At 43.9% G+C, this 18,460-nt stretch overlaps 1 protein-coding gene across 1 annotated transcript in view; it reads right to left on the bottom strand.

The window, feature by feature from the left end:
* The window catches only part of LOC133376735 (unconventional myosin-X-like), a 117,167-nt gene that overhangs the window by 79,255 nt on the left and 19,452 nt on the right, over positions 1 to 18,460 (bottom strand). Inside the window, exons 2-10 of the mRNA XM_061609438.1 lie at positions 16,774 to 16,872; positions 13,204 to 13,362; positions 8,409 to 8,596; positions 7,315 to 7,449; positions 6,319 to 6,443; positions 5,916 to 5,929; positions 4,908 to 4,992; positions 2,218 to 2,321; positions 247 to 376 (exon numbers count right to left, since the gene is read on the bottom strand). Coding sequence (XP_061465422.1) covers positions 247 to 376; positions 2,218 to 2,321; positions 4,908 to 4,992; positions 5,916 to 5,929; positions 6,319 to 6,443; positions 7,315 to 7,449; positions 8,409 to 8,596; positions 13,204 to 13,362; positions 16,774 to 16,872 — 1,039 coding nt within the window. The remainder of the gene's footprint in view (positions 1 to 246; positions 377 to 2,217; positions 2,322 to 4,907; positions 4,993 to 5,915; positions 5,930 to 6,318; positions 6,444 to 7,314; positions 7,450 to 8,408; positions 8,597 to 13,203; positions 13,363 to 16,773; positions 16,873 to 18,460) is intronic.

Below are 18,460 nucleotides of genomic sequence, written 5' to 3'. Positions count from 1 at the left end.
ACACACACAAAGAGTCTCTCAAAACCTGTTTTAAATTTTTCATGTCTCACATTGGAAAGAACAAGGCTGGGACTTGTTTCCCGATTTCCTAGAAAAGCTGTATAGCTCCTGGGTATCCATCTTGTCCTGTGAGCAGTGGCAGAAAGGCAGCAAAGTTGTGTCCAGCTGCCAGCATATACCAAGATGATGAGGGAGGAGAAGGCTATTTCCAGGTGGGAGCTCCCTTCACAGGAGGCCACCACTTACCAGTTTTTGTTGTAATCTGAGCTCCTCCAGCTGTCATAAATTCAATGTTTCCAAGTTGCAGAATGCCAGACAAAAGCTTGAACATGTCTCTGATCTCTTCAGAACTGAATCCCATCACTTCAAGAGCAGCCTGGTCAAAACACACTGGAATTAAGTTCTCCACTGTCACCCATCATCCTCGGGCCCCATAAGAGAGATACATGGTCTGATCTTGGTCCCATTAGATAGGAACAGGCTAGGGATTGTTACACCATGCCCCTACCCTCTACCCACACAAACAAGCAAACACATCCCTCTGTGGGATTTTGCTTTTTAAGGCGGAAGTCCTAAACACATTTACCAAGAAGAAGCCCTATTGAATTCAATGGAACTTAATTCTGAGTAAACACGGTAGGATTCTCCTAGTTCAGTCCTTTGGAATGGAATTTTGACTCTCAAGTTCTTATCGCAGCTCAGATAGACAGATGAACACAGAACCAAGAATGCCCAGTGCTCTGGGTAATAAGGTGAGCCTGGATTCAGTTACTCATGCTGTGTGGAAAATGTAGTAATGGCCACCAACTTGGATGGCTTTAAAACAAGTTTAGACAAATTCACAGAGGACAAGGCTATCGATGGCTACTAGTCATGATGGCTGTGTAGTACTACCTCTAGTACTGAAGGCAATATGCCTCAGAATACCAGTTCCTGGGAATCACAGGTGGGGACAGTACTGTTGTGTTCGGGTCCTGCTTGTGGGCTTCCCTTTGGCATCTGGTTGACCACTGTGGGAACAGGATGCTGGACTAGATGGGCCTTTGGCCTGAATCAGCAGGGATCTTCTTATCCTGGTGCTTGAAAGGACCAATGACAAAAAGGAAGAAGAGAAGGTCCCTGCCAAAGCCTTTATGTGGTAGACTGAAAGCTATTCCTGGCAACCTGGGACTGCTTTCAAAAGCCTGTCAGGTAGATATTTTGAAGTCAGCCAATGAACGTTTGTTACTGCTGGTGAAACTGCTATAGAAGCATTAACGTCTGATCTCAGTTCATTTAGCTCATATATTAGGAAAAGAAGTGATGTCAGCATAACTTGCAGAAATGTGCTCTACTCCAACTAAGTTGGAGAGGTGACAGCACTCTAGCCATGCTAGGGAATGCCAATAAAATGGGAGGAAGGAGGATGCCACACATGCTGTGACCTCATATTGTGCCTCATTCTCTGTACTTAAACATCCTTTTTGCCTGGAGATAAAAGAACAGGTGACAAACCTGTGGCCTTCCAGATGTTGCTGTACTACAGCTTTCTTCATCCCTGACCATTGACCATGCTGGATGGGGCTGATGGGACTTGAAGTCTAACTACATCTGGAGACCAGCAGGTTCCCTACCCCTGAGCTACAAGAAGACCTGCTTGCATTTCCTGGCTTTTGCTTAAGCTAATCCTCTTCCATTCTCTTCCTAGTGTGCCCTTTCCTTGTCCTTATTCTATAATCTGCCTTTGATTTTATCTCCTGTGCAGCACTCTGCTTCAAAAGTGCTTTATAAATAATAAATATGATTACTGTATCCCTTCACACCAATTCCCTACCTCTACCTTGTAAAGGAGTGCCCATATTTTGCAGACGTCCTTCCTCCAGCTGCTGCCTCTTTTTGTTTTTTAAGTGAAGGGAGCAAGTGTGGTAGTGCAGAGCGGCAAGGAACAAAGAGGGGGGGAAAGGATAGCAGGCAGACAATGAGAAGTGTCTTCAAATGACATTACGATAGTCTCAGCAGCCCCTCTAATTGCTATTAAACAAAGCAGGCAATTAGCAGGCACGACATGCAGGCCGTCAAGAGTGAAAAATTATCCACTTGCACGTGAGCATTTTGCGATTCAGTCTCCATCCAAGGAAGAAGGCGCATCTTCCCTTTAAAAAAACACAGACGCCTCAAGAGGAGGGAAAAACCTTCCTCACAGCGGAGTCTTGCCTGCAAGTCAAAGGGGAGACTCACCATGACCTTGCTGAACATGTCACTGTCATCCAGGTTCTCATTGGTTACGCAGCCAGACTGGTTTAGGTAACGATAGCTCTTGGGCTCCAGCAGGACCAGGGCATCTTCAGGGAGGCCGCTCCCAAAAGGAGAAGCGAACACATTGGAGGTCAGGGTAGGAAGGTGGGGGAAGAGAAGTAGAGACAAACAAAAACAGAGGGGGGGGAGAGAGTGAGAGATGGATGAGCCATGGACACCCAGGGTGCATCCAACTCTTTTTCCAATTTCTCACTTCTCAGGAGTTGCTAACACAGCACTCCCAGTTCAACATCATAGGACCAACCCAAAGCACAGAAAAGTCTCCCCCCTCCCCCCAAAAGCAGGGACAATACACTGTGGAAGAAGTCATCCAGAGCCAACACTAGCCTTTCATCCGCCTTGTCTGTGGTGCATACAGGTGGGTATCCAATGTGGTTTGAAATAGTGAGTAAAAGAGGAGGATGACAGAGCTCCCCCTGGGCAAATGAAAACCCTAACGTGTGGGGAGGGGGCAATAATAGGTTACTTGCAAATGCATGTAATAAGGCCTTGTTAAGATTTTTTTTAATGAAAAATAGCCCCCTGGCAGCTTACAGTTTTGAACTGCAGGTGAAGGGGTAATTAACACATAGGGTAAAAACGTAACAGCCCTGCTGGAGCAGACTAAAGGACTATCTAGTACAGTGTCCTGCTTCCCACAGTGCCCAACCTGTGGTGAAAGCAGCAAACCTGGTGTGTGTGCGTGTCCACGCACACACGTGATTTTGAGTCAAAAAATGCTAAGTGTGTTAATGGGTTTAAGCATACCCTCTTTTTGCTGCTCCTCTGCTCAAAATTACAGCCTCTCAAGACTCTTCTTGCTGGGAGGTGGGTTGTAATGTCTAGTTTGCCCCTGACATTCAAAATGCTGGCAGAGATCTGGGGCAAGCAGGGCAGGAAGTGGTGGGGTTGGTAGTTTATTCTCTTTTGTTTTGTTGTTGTTTTGCCCTTCCAATGGGAGGGAATTAACTTGCACCATTCTAAGGAGCTTTTTGGAGGAGTGCCAGGGAAACAAGTAGCCGTAGTGTCCTGCAGAGCCACAACCTTGTGAGCCGCCTTGAGGGCCTTTTGGCCAAACGGCGGCATAGAAATAGAATTAATAAATAAAAATAAATAAATCTAAGTACCAAATTCCCGGGCAGCTAATTGCAGAAGACTTCTAAACCTAGGTATTAGCACATTAGTAAATACAGCAGCAGTTCTGCAAAATAGATGCCTTCCTGGTTCCCCCTTCACCAAGAAATCTCCCCTTCTCCAATCCAAGGACTACTGAAGTGTGTGAAGGTACCACATCTATCAGTTATCTGTGTCTTATTCCAAAGGTAAGTATGTTCCTGGATGCCGCTGCAAACGCCCTGTCCACCAATCTGAAATGAGTTCTAGTGTGTAAAGGGGGAATTCCCAGGTGCCTGCATTGCAGTCCATGTGTGGCTCAGAATGCTCTGTGCTGGCTGCCATCATGATAGAAACTGCACTGCATGTTTCAATCATTAGATGTAAAAATGCCCCCATTTGTTCCCAAGCAACTTAAGGCTTGAGGCAAGCAAAAACTTCAACACCTTACAGCAGAGTTAGGCCAAATACAATTTAGAGCCAGTCACACGCCACCTGAAGCAACTAGAGAGGACCAGTTGCAGGAGCACTATAGAGGAATCTCCATTTGCTAGAATCTGAAGGAAGGGATATTCAGTCCAGCTCCTCTGTGTCCCTGTCCAGGCTCACTGGGATCCTGATAAAAGTTTTATTTGTTAAGTGGATACCGCAGGCTGGTCTCTGTATCAGCAGCTACACCTTTTCCCTCTTAAACAATGCCTCTGCATCAGAAATAAAGGCTGTTTGATAAAAAAACAGCCCAAGCAGATAATAGATTGAGGACGATCTGAGATGCATCTCCAATGCTGATTTTTTATGGACCATTCCCTTAACACCCATTTCGATCTCATATTTGCAGTGCCCTATATTCATCAAGGGATGAGCAAGGCCCAAAGAAGGACCCTAGGAGAATAACCAGGATTACCCAGTCAGAGTGAGGTGCAGGAAATACATGATCTAATACATCGTCTAATACAATACGTCTTATGTTGCAGTTGTAGGAGCAATGCCATTCTCAAGTCTGGAATTCTGGGCTCATAATTCCACCCTTAGTATGTAGAGACCAAGGGTGGAGGAACCTCAGACCTGGGGGCCGAATGCAGCCCTCCAGGCCTCTCTATCTGGCCCTTAGCACTCTCCTCAGGCCACACCCCTCACTGGCCCTCTGAGTGTTTTTGCCTGGCTGGAATGTGTCCTTGAACTCTGATAATGCCTCTTGCTTGCCTGGATGGAGAATAGAGAGGGAGGTACGAGTATGCGTAGAAACTAGCTTACTGTAAAATTCATGTTTGTTGCTCCACCCACTTTTGCTTCTAACCCTATCCACCAATGGCATGTGACCCTCAGAAAGGTTGCCCGGGAGGGAATGAAGCCCTTTGGCTGAAAAAAACATTCCCCACCTCTAGAGAAGATCTTTGTCCCTATAATTCTGAATCTTTGTTCCTCTGAATCCTGGAGAACTAGCCGGCCCTCTGAGCCATTCTCCCTCCTATAAGAGAGCGCTATTCTCACAGAGAAGCAACTTTGGGAAATCCCATTACCTTTTTGTTCCCTGCTGACACCAGCTAACAAGGCATAGAAGATATGATAATTACGTTCTCCTGGGTTCTGGTGAACAACTCTGTTCTGAAACAAAGAAGAATGGAAGGCAAGTGACACCAAACCCACACAAAACTAGCAAGGCTCCCAACAACAAGCTGTGCCGAATTTTGTGCATTCTGCACTGAAGGAAGAAAACCACCTGTGCTTAACACCACATCCACTATCCCAACAACCTGAAAAGAATCCAGGAGTGTGTTCACACAAGCAGTTTTTCATGCAGTTCTTCCTGATGCACATGCAAGAATGAGTGCTGTCCACACTACAACACATGACCAGTCACTGTTCGCACTCCATTTCCAAGTGCCAAATTATATCATTAAAAGTATTCTTGTGTGATTGGTGACTGGTGAGGACTGAAGTCTTGCACTGTCCTTCTTCGCTGCTATTTTCTACCCACTGCTCCATTACTGGAGCCTCTCTTTTTTGCCTTTTTGATGAATTTGGCACCATTTTACCCATGCACTCTTTCACCTAGACATCTTGCTCATTTGGCTGCTTCACAGTCTCAGAATCTGGCTGTTCAAAGTCCCTAGCAAATCAAATCAGCATCCCACCTCCCTTTTCAGCACTGTATAAAATGTACTGGTACTGTGCATGGGTCCATTAGTGCTGATGCAATTGCACAAAATCGAGCATTTATTAACAGCATGAAGGCATCAAACATGCAGTTCCAGGATAAGAAACCATATGTACTTTGGGAAATGCATGATTATTTTTGAGCTGATGAATGCCTATAGTGAAATGAAACAAAAAAAAGGGAGACAGCCCAGTGGGGTGTGGACGTAGCCTAGTTTCTGTTGAGCAGGACGCTTAAGGTGCCAAGACTGTATGCCCCCAATCAGAAGCAGCCATCTTCACCCAGTTGCTGTCTTTATATCATCTCCATATCATCTGGATATTTGGGGGGGGCAACAAAGAGGGGCAAGGCAAAAGTAAGCTTTACTCACCTTCTCTAATAAATCTGAGCAACAAGTTAAGGAGGAAGTAACAATAAGGTGACCCCTAGAAAGACTCTCCAATGTCTAGCAAAGAATCTCTGAACAACATAGAAAGGAATATGGCTGCAAAGACTCAGCAACATTGCTGTCCCCCAATAATACGGATCAAGATTTTTTTTGTTCCTGGATTTTGTAGGGTTAAAGAGCTACACTTTGCTGCAACAGAAAACTCAACAGAGAATCAGGAATGAGACCGAGACTGGGGAGGAGGGTCCCCTTTGCGTGACATGGTTATCCTCAGCTAAATCAGCGGTGGAGACATAACCAGCTCACTAGCTCCTTTTGGCCCCAGCAGTCCTTGGGTGTGTGCAATGGTCATCAGGGCTAAAATTAACCCCCCAAGAAAGGATACAGTCAGTGACTCTCCCACCCTGGATATGCCCATGTTGGGAAAAGTGCAGCTGGATGAACTTGCCAAAGCGGCTAGAATTGTTGTTGTAGACTGTCTTGGCATTTCCAAAAGCTTCCAATATTGGGCTAGGAAAGAAGGAAGAAGGAAATTAGTAATGATTTTGGGGATGCATATTACGATAAGACGATGACCATTTGGTAATTCCATGCATAAGTCCGGAATTGTTGAAGCTGTTCAAAACTTGAGAACCTGCACTCTCTTTTAAAAAACAAACACCCTCCAAAACACAACCCTTCAAGTTTCTAGCAATTAGGGCTGCAACAATAGACTTGAAAGTGTATTGAGCAATGCCATTATGTCTATGCTGATGATCGATAATAAAAAAACAATTAAAAACAATGTCGGATGAAATCTCAGAATTCTGTATATACTGCAACCTGCCCTTCCCCCTGACTAGCAAAAGCACGATCAAACAAATATATGCAAATATTCTTAATTAGCACAGATTTTACATGTTGCACAAGCCACCTTTTCTTAGTGCACGAAGCAGTCCCACTTTTATATATAGAACACCTGGAAAAATGGATTGAGGAACAGGCATCCCAAATGAGCATGGCACACACCGGCTCAAAACACCACCCAGCTCTCATAATTGGAACAGAGACAGCTGATTTCTGGCGTTATAACCGAAGAGTTCTCTTTTAGGGTCTGCTCTTTCCATACTTCTGCAGCTGAAAGGGCACCTGGAAGAAGCCAGGGATGCCTGCACAATCCATGCAAATGAATTCCCCCTGCTGAGTGGGATAAGGAACCTGGACTTCTTCGGGACAGTACCTATGCAATATAGCACTTAGCTAAGAAAGGAAGCTCCAGATTATGACTACAAGAGAGATAGTTGGGAAGCTGCAGTGCACCACCTGCACATGATGTGGCTCCCCTGAGACGTGAAACCTCCAAACCACACACTCATGCCAGCCCTGTGCTGTGGGCTTGTACCTGCTCTCCATGATGGCCTCCTCCACATGCGTGCTCTTCTCTGATGCAGGACAACCCAGTGAGGTCTGGCTAATGGCTGACAGGAACTTCAGCAGCAATTTGGTGCTCTCCGTCTTTCCAGCTCCACTTTCTCCACTGTTAACCAACAGCCAAAACAACCTACTCAGGGTACAGGACCAGCCAAAGGAAATGCCAATCTCAATGGCAATGGCTCTGGAATGGGCATGCAGTGCCCCTGGTAAGAGGGAGCAGGGCTAATGGTCGGGGAATTGTTTACTGCAGTGAACATAAGAATGCAAGGAGAGCCCTGCTGGATCAGGCCAAAGGCCCATCTAGTCCAGCATCCTGATTCTCACTGTGGCCAATCAAATACCCACGGGAAGCCCAAAATCAGGACATGAGCACAGTAACCCTCTCTTGCTCATGATCTTCAGCAACTGGTATTCAGAGGCATACCATCTCCAACAATGGAGGGAAAACATAACCATCATGGCTAGAAGCCGCTAGGGATGGAAAGTTCTGTCAATTTTGGTTCTCCCAGTTTCTCACTTTTCTAATGTTAAATTCAGTCCTCTACATTTCTGCAGCAATCTTAATTTTTTTTTTGGAAAAAAATCCTCATGAAAATTCTCCACCATTTTAGTGTGAATTTCTCCAAATAAACACATTTTTGTAGGCAGTTTTGACAAAGGTACACATTTCTGCAAGCCATTTCTCATACCATGCTTTTTTGCATGTTATTTTCACTCATATATTCATTTTATGCCCCTAATATATGCATTTTTGCAAATATTGTTTAGTTGGCGAACTGCATACCAAAATCCTAATAAATGCAAATTTCAAAGGATGGCTGTGTTTTGGTTCTCATATTGTTTCAGAAAGTGCGAACTTGATAAATTCTGCTTGAAATACAAACTGAATCGAAATTCTCACCCATTCCTAGAAGCCACCGATAGACAAATTCATGGAGGATAAGGCTAATTCTCTTTTAAAACCATCCAAGTTGGTGGCCATCAATACATCTACTGACAGGCATTTTATGTTAACTATAGGTTGTGTGAAAAAAGTACTTCCTTTGTTGATGCCTCCCTCACCTGATGAGGACACACTGACTGTCATGGCGCCTCCACAGGCAGCTGTAGCACTCGCTGGCTGTGGCAAAGATGTGGGGTGGCAGCTCACCCAGGCAATGCTGTCGGTACAGATCAATGGCAGCAGCATCATACAGGCCAGCGATGGGCTTGTAGGGATTCACAGAGACCAGGATGGAACCAATGTTTGTCTGCAGAAGAAGGGGAAGAACATCAAAATACACAAGCAGTCTTAATGACCCTACTGGGGACCAAGTCTATAAATGTTTATTGCGTGCTTCTGTAAGAGCCACCATTTGCCACAAGAGGGCAACACTCCACCTCACTCTTGGCTTTGAACCATTAAATCAGAGTGCTCTCATACACCACATGCAAGGTACTGCACACTAGTTCTTCTTTGTTATTGTTTTTAGTCAACGGCCTTTACAATATGGAGAAACATACAAAAGGACATGTTTATAAAACAAAATTCAATCCGATAATGCAAGGTGATTTGTTTCAATCACCTTCTTCCAGATATCTACATGAATCACTATCTTATGAATGTGCTGCCCAAAAAGCCTTCAAAAAGAAAGCCAAGCAGAGATCTTGCAAGACCAACGATCACAAATGGAGTGGCACCGAGGAAGGACAGGTGAACACTGATTTCCCAGTACCCTGGAGCCTGGCACATCAGGGGAGAGGAAGAACAAATAAAAAATCTGAGTTATCATGGAAGAAACAGAAAGTATACATGGGATTCCTTCTCGAGGCCTAGACAATTTCCAAGAAAATCCCAGGAACACTATTAATGGCATTTTTTAAAAAAAATAATCATGCTGACAACATAATTAGTGGAGCAAAAGGGAAATGTGTCTGGTGTTTGTCAGCTCTTATAACCATCTTATTCTCATTGGGGCAATTCAGACAATTAAAATGAAAGGGGCTTGTTTCTCTAGTCTAGATGATCTCAACATTGTATAGAGTTCTCAGGTTATTTGGTGGACCAGCAATGCAGTTGTTTAATTCCAGATGAAGGTAAAAGTAACAATGTTTAGAGTAGTGGGACTAATTTGGAAGCATTCCTTATTGCATTCAACTCAAATATACTTTTCCTCTCCAGGGTCTGACTCTTGGAAAGGGGGGGGGGAAGCAGCTCTGCATCAGTTATTCTAGATGTGTCTGATTAGCTGGTGCTTGGGATGTCACCAAGAAGCCCCTCCACAAAATGCCTGGAGGGGTATTGCATTAAAAACGTTTCTGCTTTTTTATTATTAATAAGGAAACAAAAGAGAAAGGCAGGCAGAGGAAGCCCACCTGAAGCACAGAGGGAGGAGCAAAGCCAATGACTGAACCACCATTCAGACTATTGGCATGTACATTTGTCATTCAAATTGTGAAGCCAGGAGGAAGCCAGACTTACCCTGTGGTAGGGATGCTTTTGGAATTGGACCCTTGCAAATTCCTGTATGAGCTAATCTCAAATTAATGTGGAAATGGGACAGAATGCACCTACAAGTAAATACATGTGGAAGGGACACAAATGGATATGTCACATTTGGTGATTTTTCTTGTAATGCAGCCACGGGGGCTGTATTGGGGGAGGGGATGTTCAATCCTTTCCCTATCAAAAATCTTCTCCCCTGTTTGCTTTTTGCTCCATGGGAAGAAAATACATGAGAGGTACCTGTATTTCTTTCCCTCTAGTGGGACAAAAAGCAGCCTTGTGGCATGGTGGTGGTGGGCAATCACAGATGTCCCACGTTAACATGTAGTTTGGCCCCTAGAACCACTTGGGGCTCATTGATATTCTTCTGGAGAGGATGAGGAACACCAAAGGCTATTATGCAGAGGGTGGAGAGGATCCATCATTCACAAGACAGGAATCAATGGTTTTAAATGGAGACCAGGTCTTGAGAGAAGGCTTAAAAAGGATCAGGCTTCTTCAGCCCAGCCAAAAAAGAAAAAGAGGAAGCTAAGTGGGGCAGGAGGCATGTATTAATGTAGAGGGAGAAGTGAGGAGACAGGATATCATTAAGAAAAAGAACAAATTAAACTACCCATTCTACAACATGCAGGTTGGAGATTAGAACAGTTTGTCTAATAGTCAAAAGAAATTCAGGAAGAATCTCGCTAGGGGACCTTTGGCGGCAGAGAAATTTTACTAGCTTTTTAATGGAGTGAGGTACATGTGAGGAGTACTGAATGGTCTGTTTTTACCTGAAGTTTCATTGAGGCCTACCAGGGTAGAGCAAGAATCTCCCCCTCTGATTTTAGGGCCCCAAATTCCTTCCTGGGATTGGGAAGAAGGCTTTGAGGAAGCTGGCTCATCACTAGTGATTTTCTAAAGTAACAGAGTGTACTTGAGCATACTTCCTCTGAACAGCAGAGAACAACAAATTCTAGAAGTGCTGAAAACTTTATTGCGAGACACTGACCCAGTTCAGATGTCACATTAAACTATAGCCTAGTTTCTCACTTGCACACCCTTCCCTTCCTCCTCTACTACAAGGAGGAGTTCTGGAACTTTCAATTCTAGTTTAGTAAGTTCAGGCTTTCGTGATATCTGAACCTAGCAAAGTGTGGTTCATCTTAACTATGGTTTGTTTGAAACCCAAGTTCAAACCATAGTTTAAGAAGCTGGCCTGTTTCAACAAACCATAGTTAACCACAGGGTTTGGATGACACACTAAAACTGTGGTTAATCAAAATCAGACGCAAAAGCTTCCAGTTTCCTCCTCATGGCCATGCTGGAGGAGAGAGGGGGAGTGCACAAGTCCAAAGCGCACTGCAGCTTGTCACAGCCAGTAGATCTTTCACATTCCTGACTATAGCCCTTCTTTAAGGAAAAAGGGATTATAGCAAATTAGACAGTATTTTTAAAAGAAAAAAAATCAGTTTAATTTTCTGTAATCTCTTTTGGCCCAAGGAAGGATTGTGGTCTGAAATGCATCACGACTTACTGTCTTTCACAATAAATCTTCACACACCTCCTGGGATTTATAAAAATGTCTCCACAGGCATACATCCTTCTGCCTAATTCTTCTCTCAGCCCACTATCTGCAAAATGGGGATAACAACACTGAACATACAGGCTTGTCACAGGGTTACTGAAACTGGATTTTATAAAAGAATCTTGAGCTACTGCTTCTGAGTCTCTTCACACCCTCTCCTTCTTGGAGCATCCAACAAAAACCACGTGTGAGGGGATATCATTGTACAGTGTGTCCATCCCCACCCCCACCTCACATCATTGCCTCACAGAGATGGGAAAATGTGCAATGCAATGACATCATGTCACACGTTGTTTGTATGAGACTCTACAAGAAACAGAGAACAGAGACATGGAGCAACCACAGCGCCATCACTCTTACAAGTTCTAGTATGGCCCTGAGACAATATATGTAAAATGCTCTCTGAACACTTAAAAAATTATGTAAATACTAATGATTATCATTATTATTCTCTTTCCCTTACAGCAAAAAGAGGAGGGGGAGGAAGCAGCGGACTGAGGAACTGAGAGCAGGCAGTTGTCAAAGGGATGTTCAAAAGAGTAATGTTAGATTGTAAGGTCTGGCCAGGGAGAGATTGAGAGGCTGTGGAATGGAGATAGACCTGGGCCCAGAGAGTAGAAAGAGAAGCATGTTGTCACTAAACAGCAAAGATTCATTACTATGCAAAACAGACTTTGTAACTTCCTTGTCTGCCCAAAATGGAAAAGATGCTTCCCAGAAATCGGGTCACTTAATTTTTCATTTACTGGAATACAAGATGCATACGGCCTGTTGCCTTAGTAACTGTTGCTATGCAACACAGTCTGAGATCCACATTTCAATATTAGAATTTGAAGATGCTTGCGCACAGGTAAGAAAGAGGAAGGAGCATGCCTAGGTCCCTTCTTGCAAACACGGTAACTGACATCACGTCCTTTGCCTTCTTTGCCTCCCCTACACAGCTCCTGAAGCAGGATGAAAGAGGACATTTGCTATCTCTGGTGCACACAGCCATCCTTCAGTCTAAGAAACCTGCTCAGAAGAAACACCTAGAGCTTCAAGTGCTAGATGGTGAGAATCCTCTTTCAAGGAGAGTCGACCCCTCACAGCAGACATTACTACGCTTCTAATCTGTGGCAGCTCAGTATCTATGCAGACCTCCTGGACACTCAGGTCTAGTCTAGACATGCAGAAGAATGGGGTAGGAATGAGGCAGCAGAGATGTGAAATGGTAAAATGGACTGTGTCATCTTGGAATGCAGGAAGGGGATAGCATTTTTCAACTCTCATTTTTGTAATAATGTTCCCTGCAAATAGAAAACTAGTATCCAGGAGCAGGCAGGGATGGAAACTCTCTCTCAGGTATGCTAAAGTGTTTTGTTTTGGTTTTTTAAAAAACAACTTACAGGCTGTTTTTGTTTTGCTTTTTAGCTTGGGAACATTACAAAATGGCACCCTTCACTTGAAGTCTGAAATGATGTAGTCCATTCTGCCGCCACCCAATTCTGCTGCATGTGTGGACAAGGCCTTACCCATGCCTTATGCTCAAAAACTGTCCAAAACTCCCAAAGGGCCTCTAATCCTAAGCCTTCTGAACCTGTGGTCCAAATGTGTGCAAAGCAACCCAGGAACACTAACTAGATTTAGCCCAAGCGCAACCACAAGGAGACATGCCTCCTGTCCAATGGATAAGAGATCTACATATCCAGGACTGGTGGGTGAGTGGATGCGTAAGGGTTGTGCAGATGAGCTTTCTTTTCAGGTTGCTTCTGGTATGGCAGCCTGTTGGTGAACTAGCAAAGTATCTATCTGCTTAGCTGACTCACATAGATGTGGTCCTGCTGGTAGCGTTGGTGTAGATTGAGCAAGATGGCAGCCTCATGCAGGTCCCCCAGCAGGGACATGTCCTCCACCCCTTCCATACTCAACTGATGCATTGGCAGGATCTTCTCTCTGGGTACAGAGGCCCATGGGTAGCAGAATACCTGGAGAGAAGTGAAAAAGGCTGCATGTAAACAAATGCTGCAAGGTATTAGGATCTATAACTCCTGGCAGGTCTAGATGACTCTCTTCTGTGCCTTTGGGGTGAACAAGATGCGACAATGGCAGACACACATCTTGCAATGGGTCTGCCCCACTGATATATTATTATGTATTCATTTATTTAATTTATATCCCATGCTTTCTCCCAGTAGGAGCCCAAGGTGGCAAACAAAAGCACTAAAAACACTTTAAAACATCATAAAAACAGACCCTAAAATACATTAAAACAAAACATCTATTGAAACATTTTTTAAAAGCTTTAATAAACATCTTTTTTAAAAAGGGTTTTAAAACTTTTTTAAAAAAAGGTTTCAAAACATATTAAAACCCAATTCCAACACAGACGCAGACTGGGATAAGGTCTCTACTTAAAAGGCTTGTTGAAAGAGGAAGGTTTTCAGTAGGCGCCGAAAAGATAACAGAGATGACGCCTGTCTAATATTTAAGGGGAGGGAATTCCAAAGGGTAGGTGCCACTACACTAAAGCTCCATTTCCTATGTTGTGCAGAAAGGACCTCCTGATAAGATGGTATCTACAGGAGGCCTTCACCTGCAGAGCACAGTGATCGACTGGGTATATAAGGAATAAGACGATCTTTCAGGTATCCTGGTCCCAAGCTGCATAGGGCTTTGTACACCAAAACTATAACCTTGAACTTGGCCCAGTAGCTAATGGGCAGCCAGTGCAACTCTTTCAGCAGCAGGGTGACATGTTGACAATACCCTGCCCCAGTGAACAGTCTCGCTGCCGCATTTTGCACAAGCAGTAGCTTCTACAATAAGGTGCATTAAAAAAACCTATACAATTTACCTGCATTCTGAATTATACATATCTAAAAATACTCTGAACTTTAGAGAAATGCATAATACTATTGTTAAATGGATCTTTCATTTACACCCAAAGAACTATCCTGTGTTAGTATAACATGTGTGTAGCCTCTTTCACACATTATAACAGCAAATGTTCCACTCCAGTTGGGATATTCTTATGTAACTGGCTACTAAACTCCATTTATCTAGGCTACTGAAACGACAGAACATGGAGAAACCGATTGGTTCCCAATAAGAAAGGATGTGAGACGGGTGTATTTTATCACCCTATTTGTTGAATCTATATACAGATCATACGGAAAGTGGGATTGGACCAAGATGAAGGAGGTGTGAAAATTGGAGGGAGAAATATCAATAATTTAAGATATGCAAATGATACCATACTAGTAGCAGAAGCCAGTAATGATTTGAAATGAATGCTGATGAAAGTTAAAGAGGAAAGCACAAAAGCAGAACTACCACTGAAAGTCAAGACGACTAAAATAATGACAATAGAAGATTTATGTAACTTTAAAGTTGACAACGAGGACATTGAACTTGTCAAGGATTATTAATATCTTGACACAGTCATTAACCAAAATGGAGACAATAGTCAAGAAATCCGAAGAAGGCTAGGACTGAGGAGGGCAGCTGTGAGAGAAAAAGGTCCTCAAATGCAAAGATGTATCACTGAACACTAAAGTCAGGATCATTCAGACCATGGTATTCCCGATCTTTATGTACGGATGTGAAAGTTGGACAGTGAAAAAAGCGGATAAGAGAAAAATCAACTCATTTGAAATGTGGTGTTGGAGGACTGCTTTGCACATACCATGGACTGCGAAAAAGACAAATAATTGGGAGAACAAATCAAAACAGAACTATCACTAGAAGATAAAATGATGAAACTGAGATTATACTTTGGACACATCATGAGAAGACATGATTCACTAGAAAAGACAATAATGCTGGGGAAAACAGAAGGGAGTAGAAAAAGAGGAAGACCAAACAAGAGATGGATTGATTCCATAATGGAAGCCACAGACCTGAACAAGGTGGTTTATGCTATTGGAGATCACTGATTCATAGGGTCACCATAAGGCGTAATCGACTTGAAGGCATATAACAACACCACCATGTTTAGTTTGGCTCTTACGCAAGATAAGCAAACAAGGGGTTGTATCCAGTGTTAGTCATACTCAGAGTAGACACACTGATATTAGTGGACTAACTTAGGTCCATTCATTTTAATGGGATATAACCTAGTATCTTTATAACAAGTAGGACTGGGGAGGAGGAAAGAATACTCAGGGCCATTTCATACGTTACACAGAGGCAAACCTGGGTGCACCACTAGGTGTATACCTAGCAGGGAACAGAAGGTACTCACTGTGCTTTACAAGAGTACACATATTTGTACAGATGAGTTCCTTGAATGCTCACTTTGCACTTTCAGAAATATGCTTAAAAATGTAGCGTGTGAAGTGGGTCTCAGAAGGGAAATTGGGATACAAAGTCATTCTGCCTACAATATTTTATTCTGCACTCACAATTGCTAATACATTAGAAGAAAACCCACTCTTCTCCCACCCTTTAATAAGCCCCAACTGAGGCCACATTCACACCAGACATTTATTCCACTATTATTCCAGTTTAAACAGTCATGGCTTCCCTCAAAGAATCCTGGGAAGTATAATTTGTGAAAGGTGCTGAAAGCTGTTAGAAGACTCTTGTTCCCCTCACAGAGGTACAATTCTCAAGAATTTTCTGGAAAGAGGAAATGACTGTTAAACCACTATAGCAAATTGTAGCTCTGTGAGGAGAATAGGGGTCTTCTAACAACTCTCAGCACCCTTTACAAACTACACTTTCTATGATTCTTTGGGGGAAGCCACGACTCTTGAAAGTGGAATAATAGTGGAATAAATGTCTGGTGTGAATGTGGCCTAAGACTCCATAATGGTGGTTAAAAAATAACTGATATGCATAAAGTCATCTTGTCCACGTGCTAAAGGAGTTTCTGAGAAGGATGCATACCTCCTTTCCTTATATAAACCAAACAGATTACAGGAGAAAGAAGGATTTGCCTAGGGGAGCTAGAAGTGTACTGATTCCCCAACATCACTACAGGGATTATCACCAATTTCAGACCTAGCCAATTTCAAAAATAAAAGTGTGAATTGCTTGCATACTGCTACTTCAAATGCCCCAGTCTATTTGGCTTGCAGCTGCCTTTCCCAGGCAGCTATGTGCTTTGTAGCTCTGTTGCAATGACAACAAGCAGAGCAATAATTCAAGAAAAAACCAATTTACAAGTCTTAAAAAAGGAGGACAAAGCCTTAAGAAAAACGTACTTGCCAAAGCCACTCAAGAAGGAATGCAAAGAAGGTTTTCCCTCTGTAACACTAGACAATCTCAAGGTGCTGCATATTATAGTCACAGAAGAGTCTCCTGAACAGCCAGTTTTTATTTAGCCCAAGCATGCAGGGGAATTATCCAGAACGGGTTTCTTCATCAAAATCATTTGCTTCCATTTCACTTACCTCACCATAGTCTGAAGTGAAGCGCACGGAGCCATCAACACAAGGGCCAACAGTACAGGGCTGCAACCGGTCTTGCTCCTGCAGCCACACGCGTGTTCCCTGCAACCAATCATAGCAGGATTTAAACCATATGCTCTCCTGCTTCCTGTAGTTGCCTAACAAAACAGCCTATCTTTCAACAATAAAGTCTGAGGGCTGATTCACACATATTCAGCTGTCCTGCCCAGAGTGTCTGCCCAGAGACACGAGACAGAGGCGAGACTGGAAGTAATTCTTGTTTTATTAGAGTAACTGTTACATCAAAAGCAGTGCGCTTTATAGACCTAACCATGCTGACTCACTAATGACCCTAACTAAGCTAACTAGACATTCTCTGCAGTGTATGGAGTAAGTTGACTCAGCACCCCAACTAGGGGGGCGCTGCCTTAAATAGGGAAGGTCTTAGCCCGTATTCTCTGGCTCCTGCGAAGTACCACCTTCTGACTGTCCCACTTCTCACGTCATCTCGCGTGGGGCGAAAGGGAGCAAGCCTCCATCTGCTCATCTGACAGCAAAGGCTCGCTAGGTGCCGGTTCAACCTTGGGGGGCGGGGGGCAGGTTGGCAGGGAAGCATTTGAAGTGCCAGGCAGGGAATCCTGGGAGGGGGAGTTGGCGAGCACACCAGATCACTTGCCAACGTCTCTGTTGCAGTGCCTGCAGTTGGAGCAGGATCCGCGTCGACAGGAGGCCTGTCCGTGGGAACTTGCAGGCTGTCAGCATCTCTCCCTCCCTCAATGTCCTTGAAAACCTCCTCCTCTGATACCTCTCCCTGATCCACCTGGGGGAACTGGGGCTCAACAGAAGCTGGTGGTGGAATTTGCCATCTCCTGCCATTATGTATGAATGCTGAGACTTTTTCCATAAACAGGGCTTGTGTCTCCCTGCTTCCACAATCTACATATATCAGGTCTTCTGCCTCAACAGTTTATTTTTTCCCCCATCGTTCAGCTGAATGGCAGCTACACACCTTTATAGGGAAAAGTGCTATACTGACATTCTATTACTGTGATAGTGGCACAATCTGCTACCTGCTGTATGAATAAGTCAAACTTAAGATATTCTTGCCTAGAAATCAGAGCAGATGAACAACTACACCTCTGCGTCTGTGTAATACAGTGGCTCCCTCCCCCATTTTAGCATAGTGGTGTAACCCCACCTTTTACTGTGAGCCACAGGAACATAGGAAGCTGCCTTATATTGTGTCAGACCATTGGTCCATCTAGTTTAGTATGTCTACACTGACTGGCAGCAGCTCGCCAGGGTTTCAGACAAGGAACATTTCCAGTCCTACATGAAGATGCCATGGTTGAACCTCAGACCTTCTGCATGTAAGGAATATGCTCTACCCCTGAGCTATAGCCCTTCCCATTGCCCAGTTGCATCTCTTAGGTTCACAGAGCTGTGGCTAATGTTGGGCCTAGGCTAGAGATATGAAGGCCCAGGAAAAAAATGGAAAAATGGAGGACACACATTTTTCTGTTCCCTGGAAAAAAAACCATCCTTCTCCCATTTTCCCAGTTTTTTTCCAGGCCTTCATATCAATAGCGAAATCCAGGCTCAAAGCTTCACTCAGTTTTGAATTGTCTCTGCACAGTTTGTTCCCTTTCATAGGGTCTTGGGCAAGGCTAAAAAGGAGGCCACTATGACC

This window comes from Rhineura floridana, chromosome 2 (assembly GCF_030035675.1).
Source record: "Rhineura floridana isolate rRhiFlo1 chromosome 2, rRhiFlo1.hap2, whole genome shotgun sequence".
NCBI lineage: Eukaryota > Metazoa > Chordata > Lepidosauria > Squamata > Rhineuridae > Rhineura > Rhineura floridana.
Note: the sequence above shows the minus strand (reverse complement) of the source record. Positions and strands in the feature narration are given on the sequence as shown.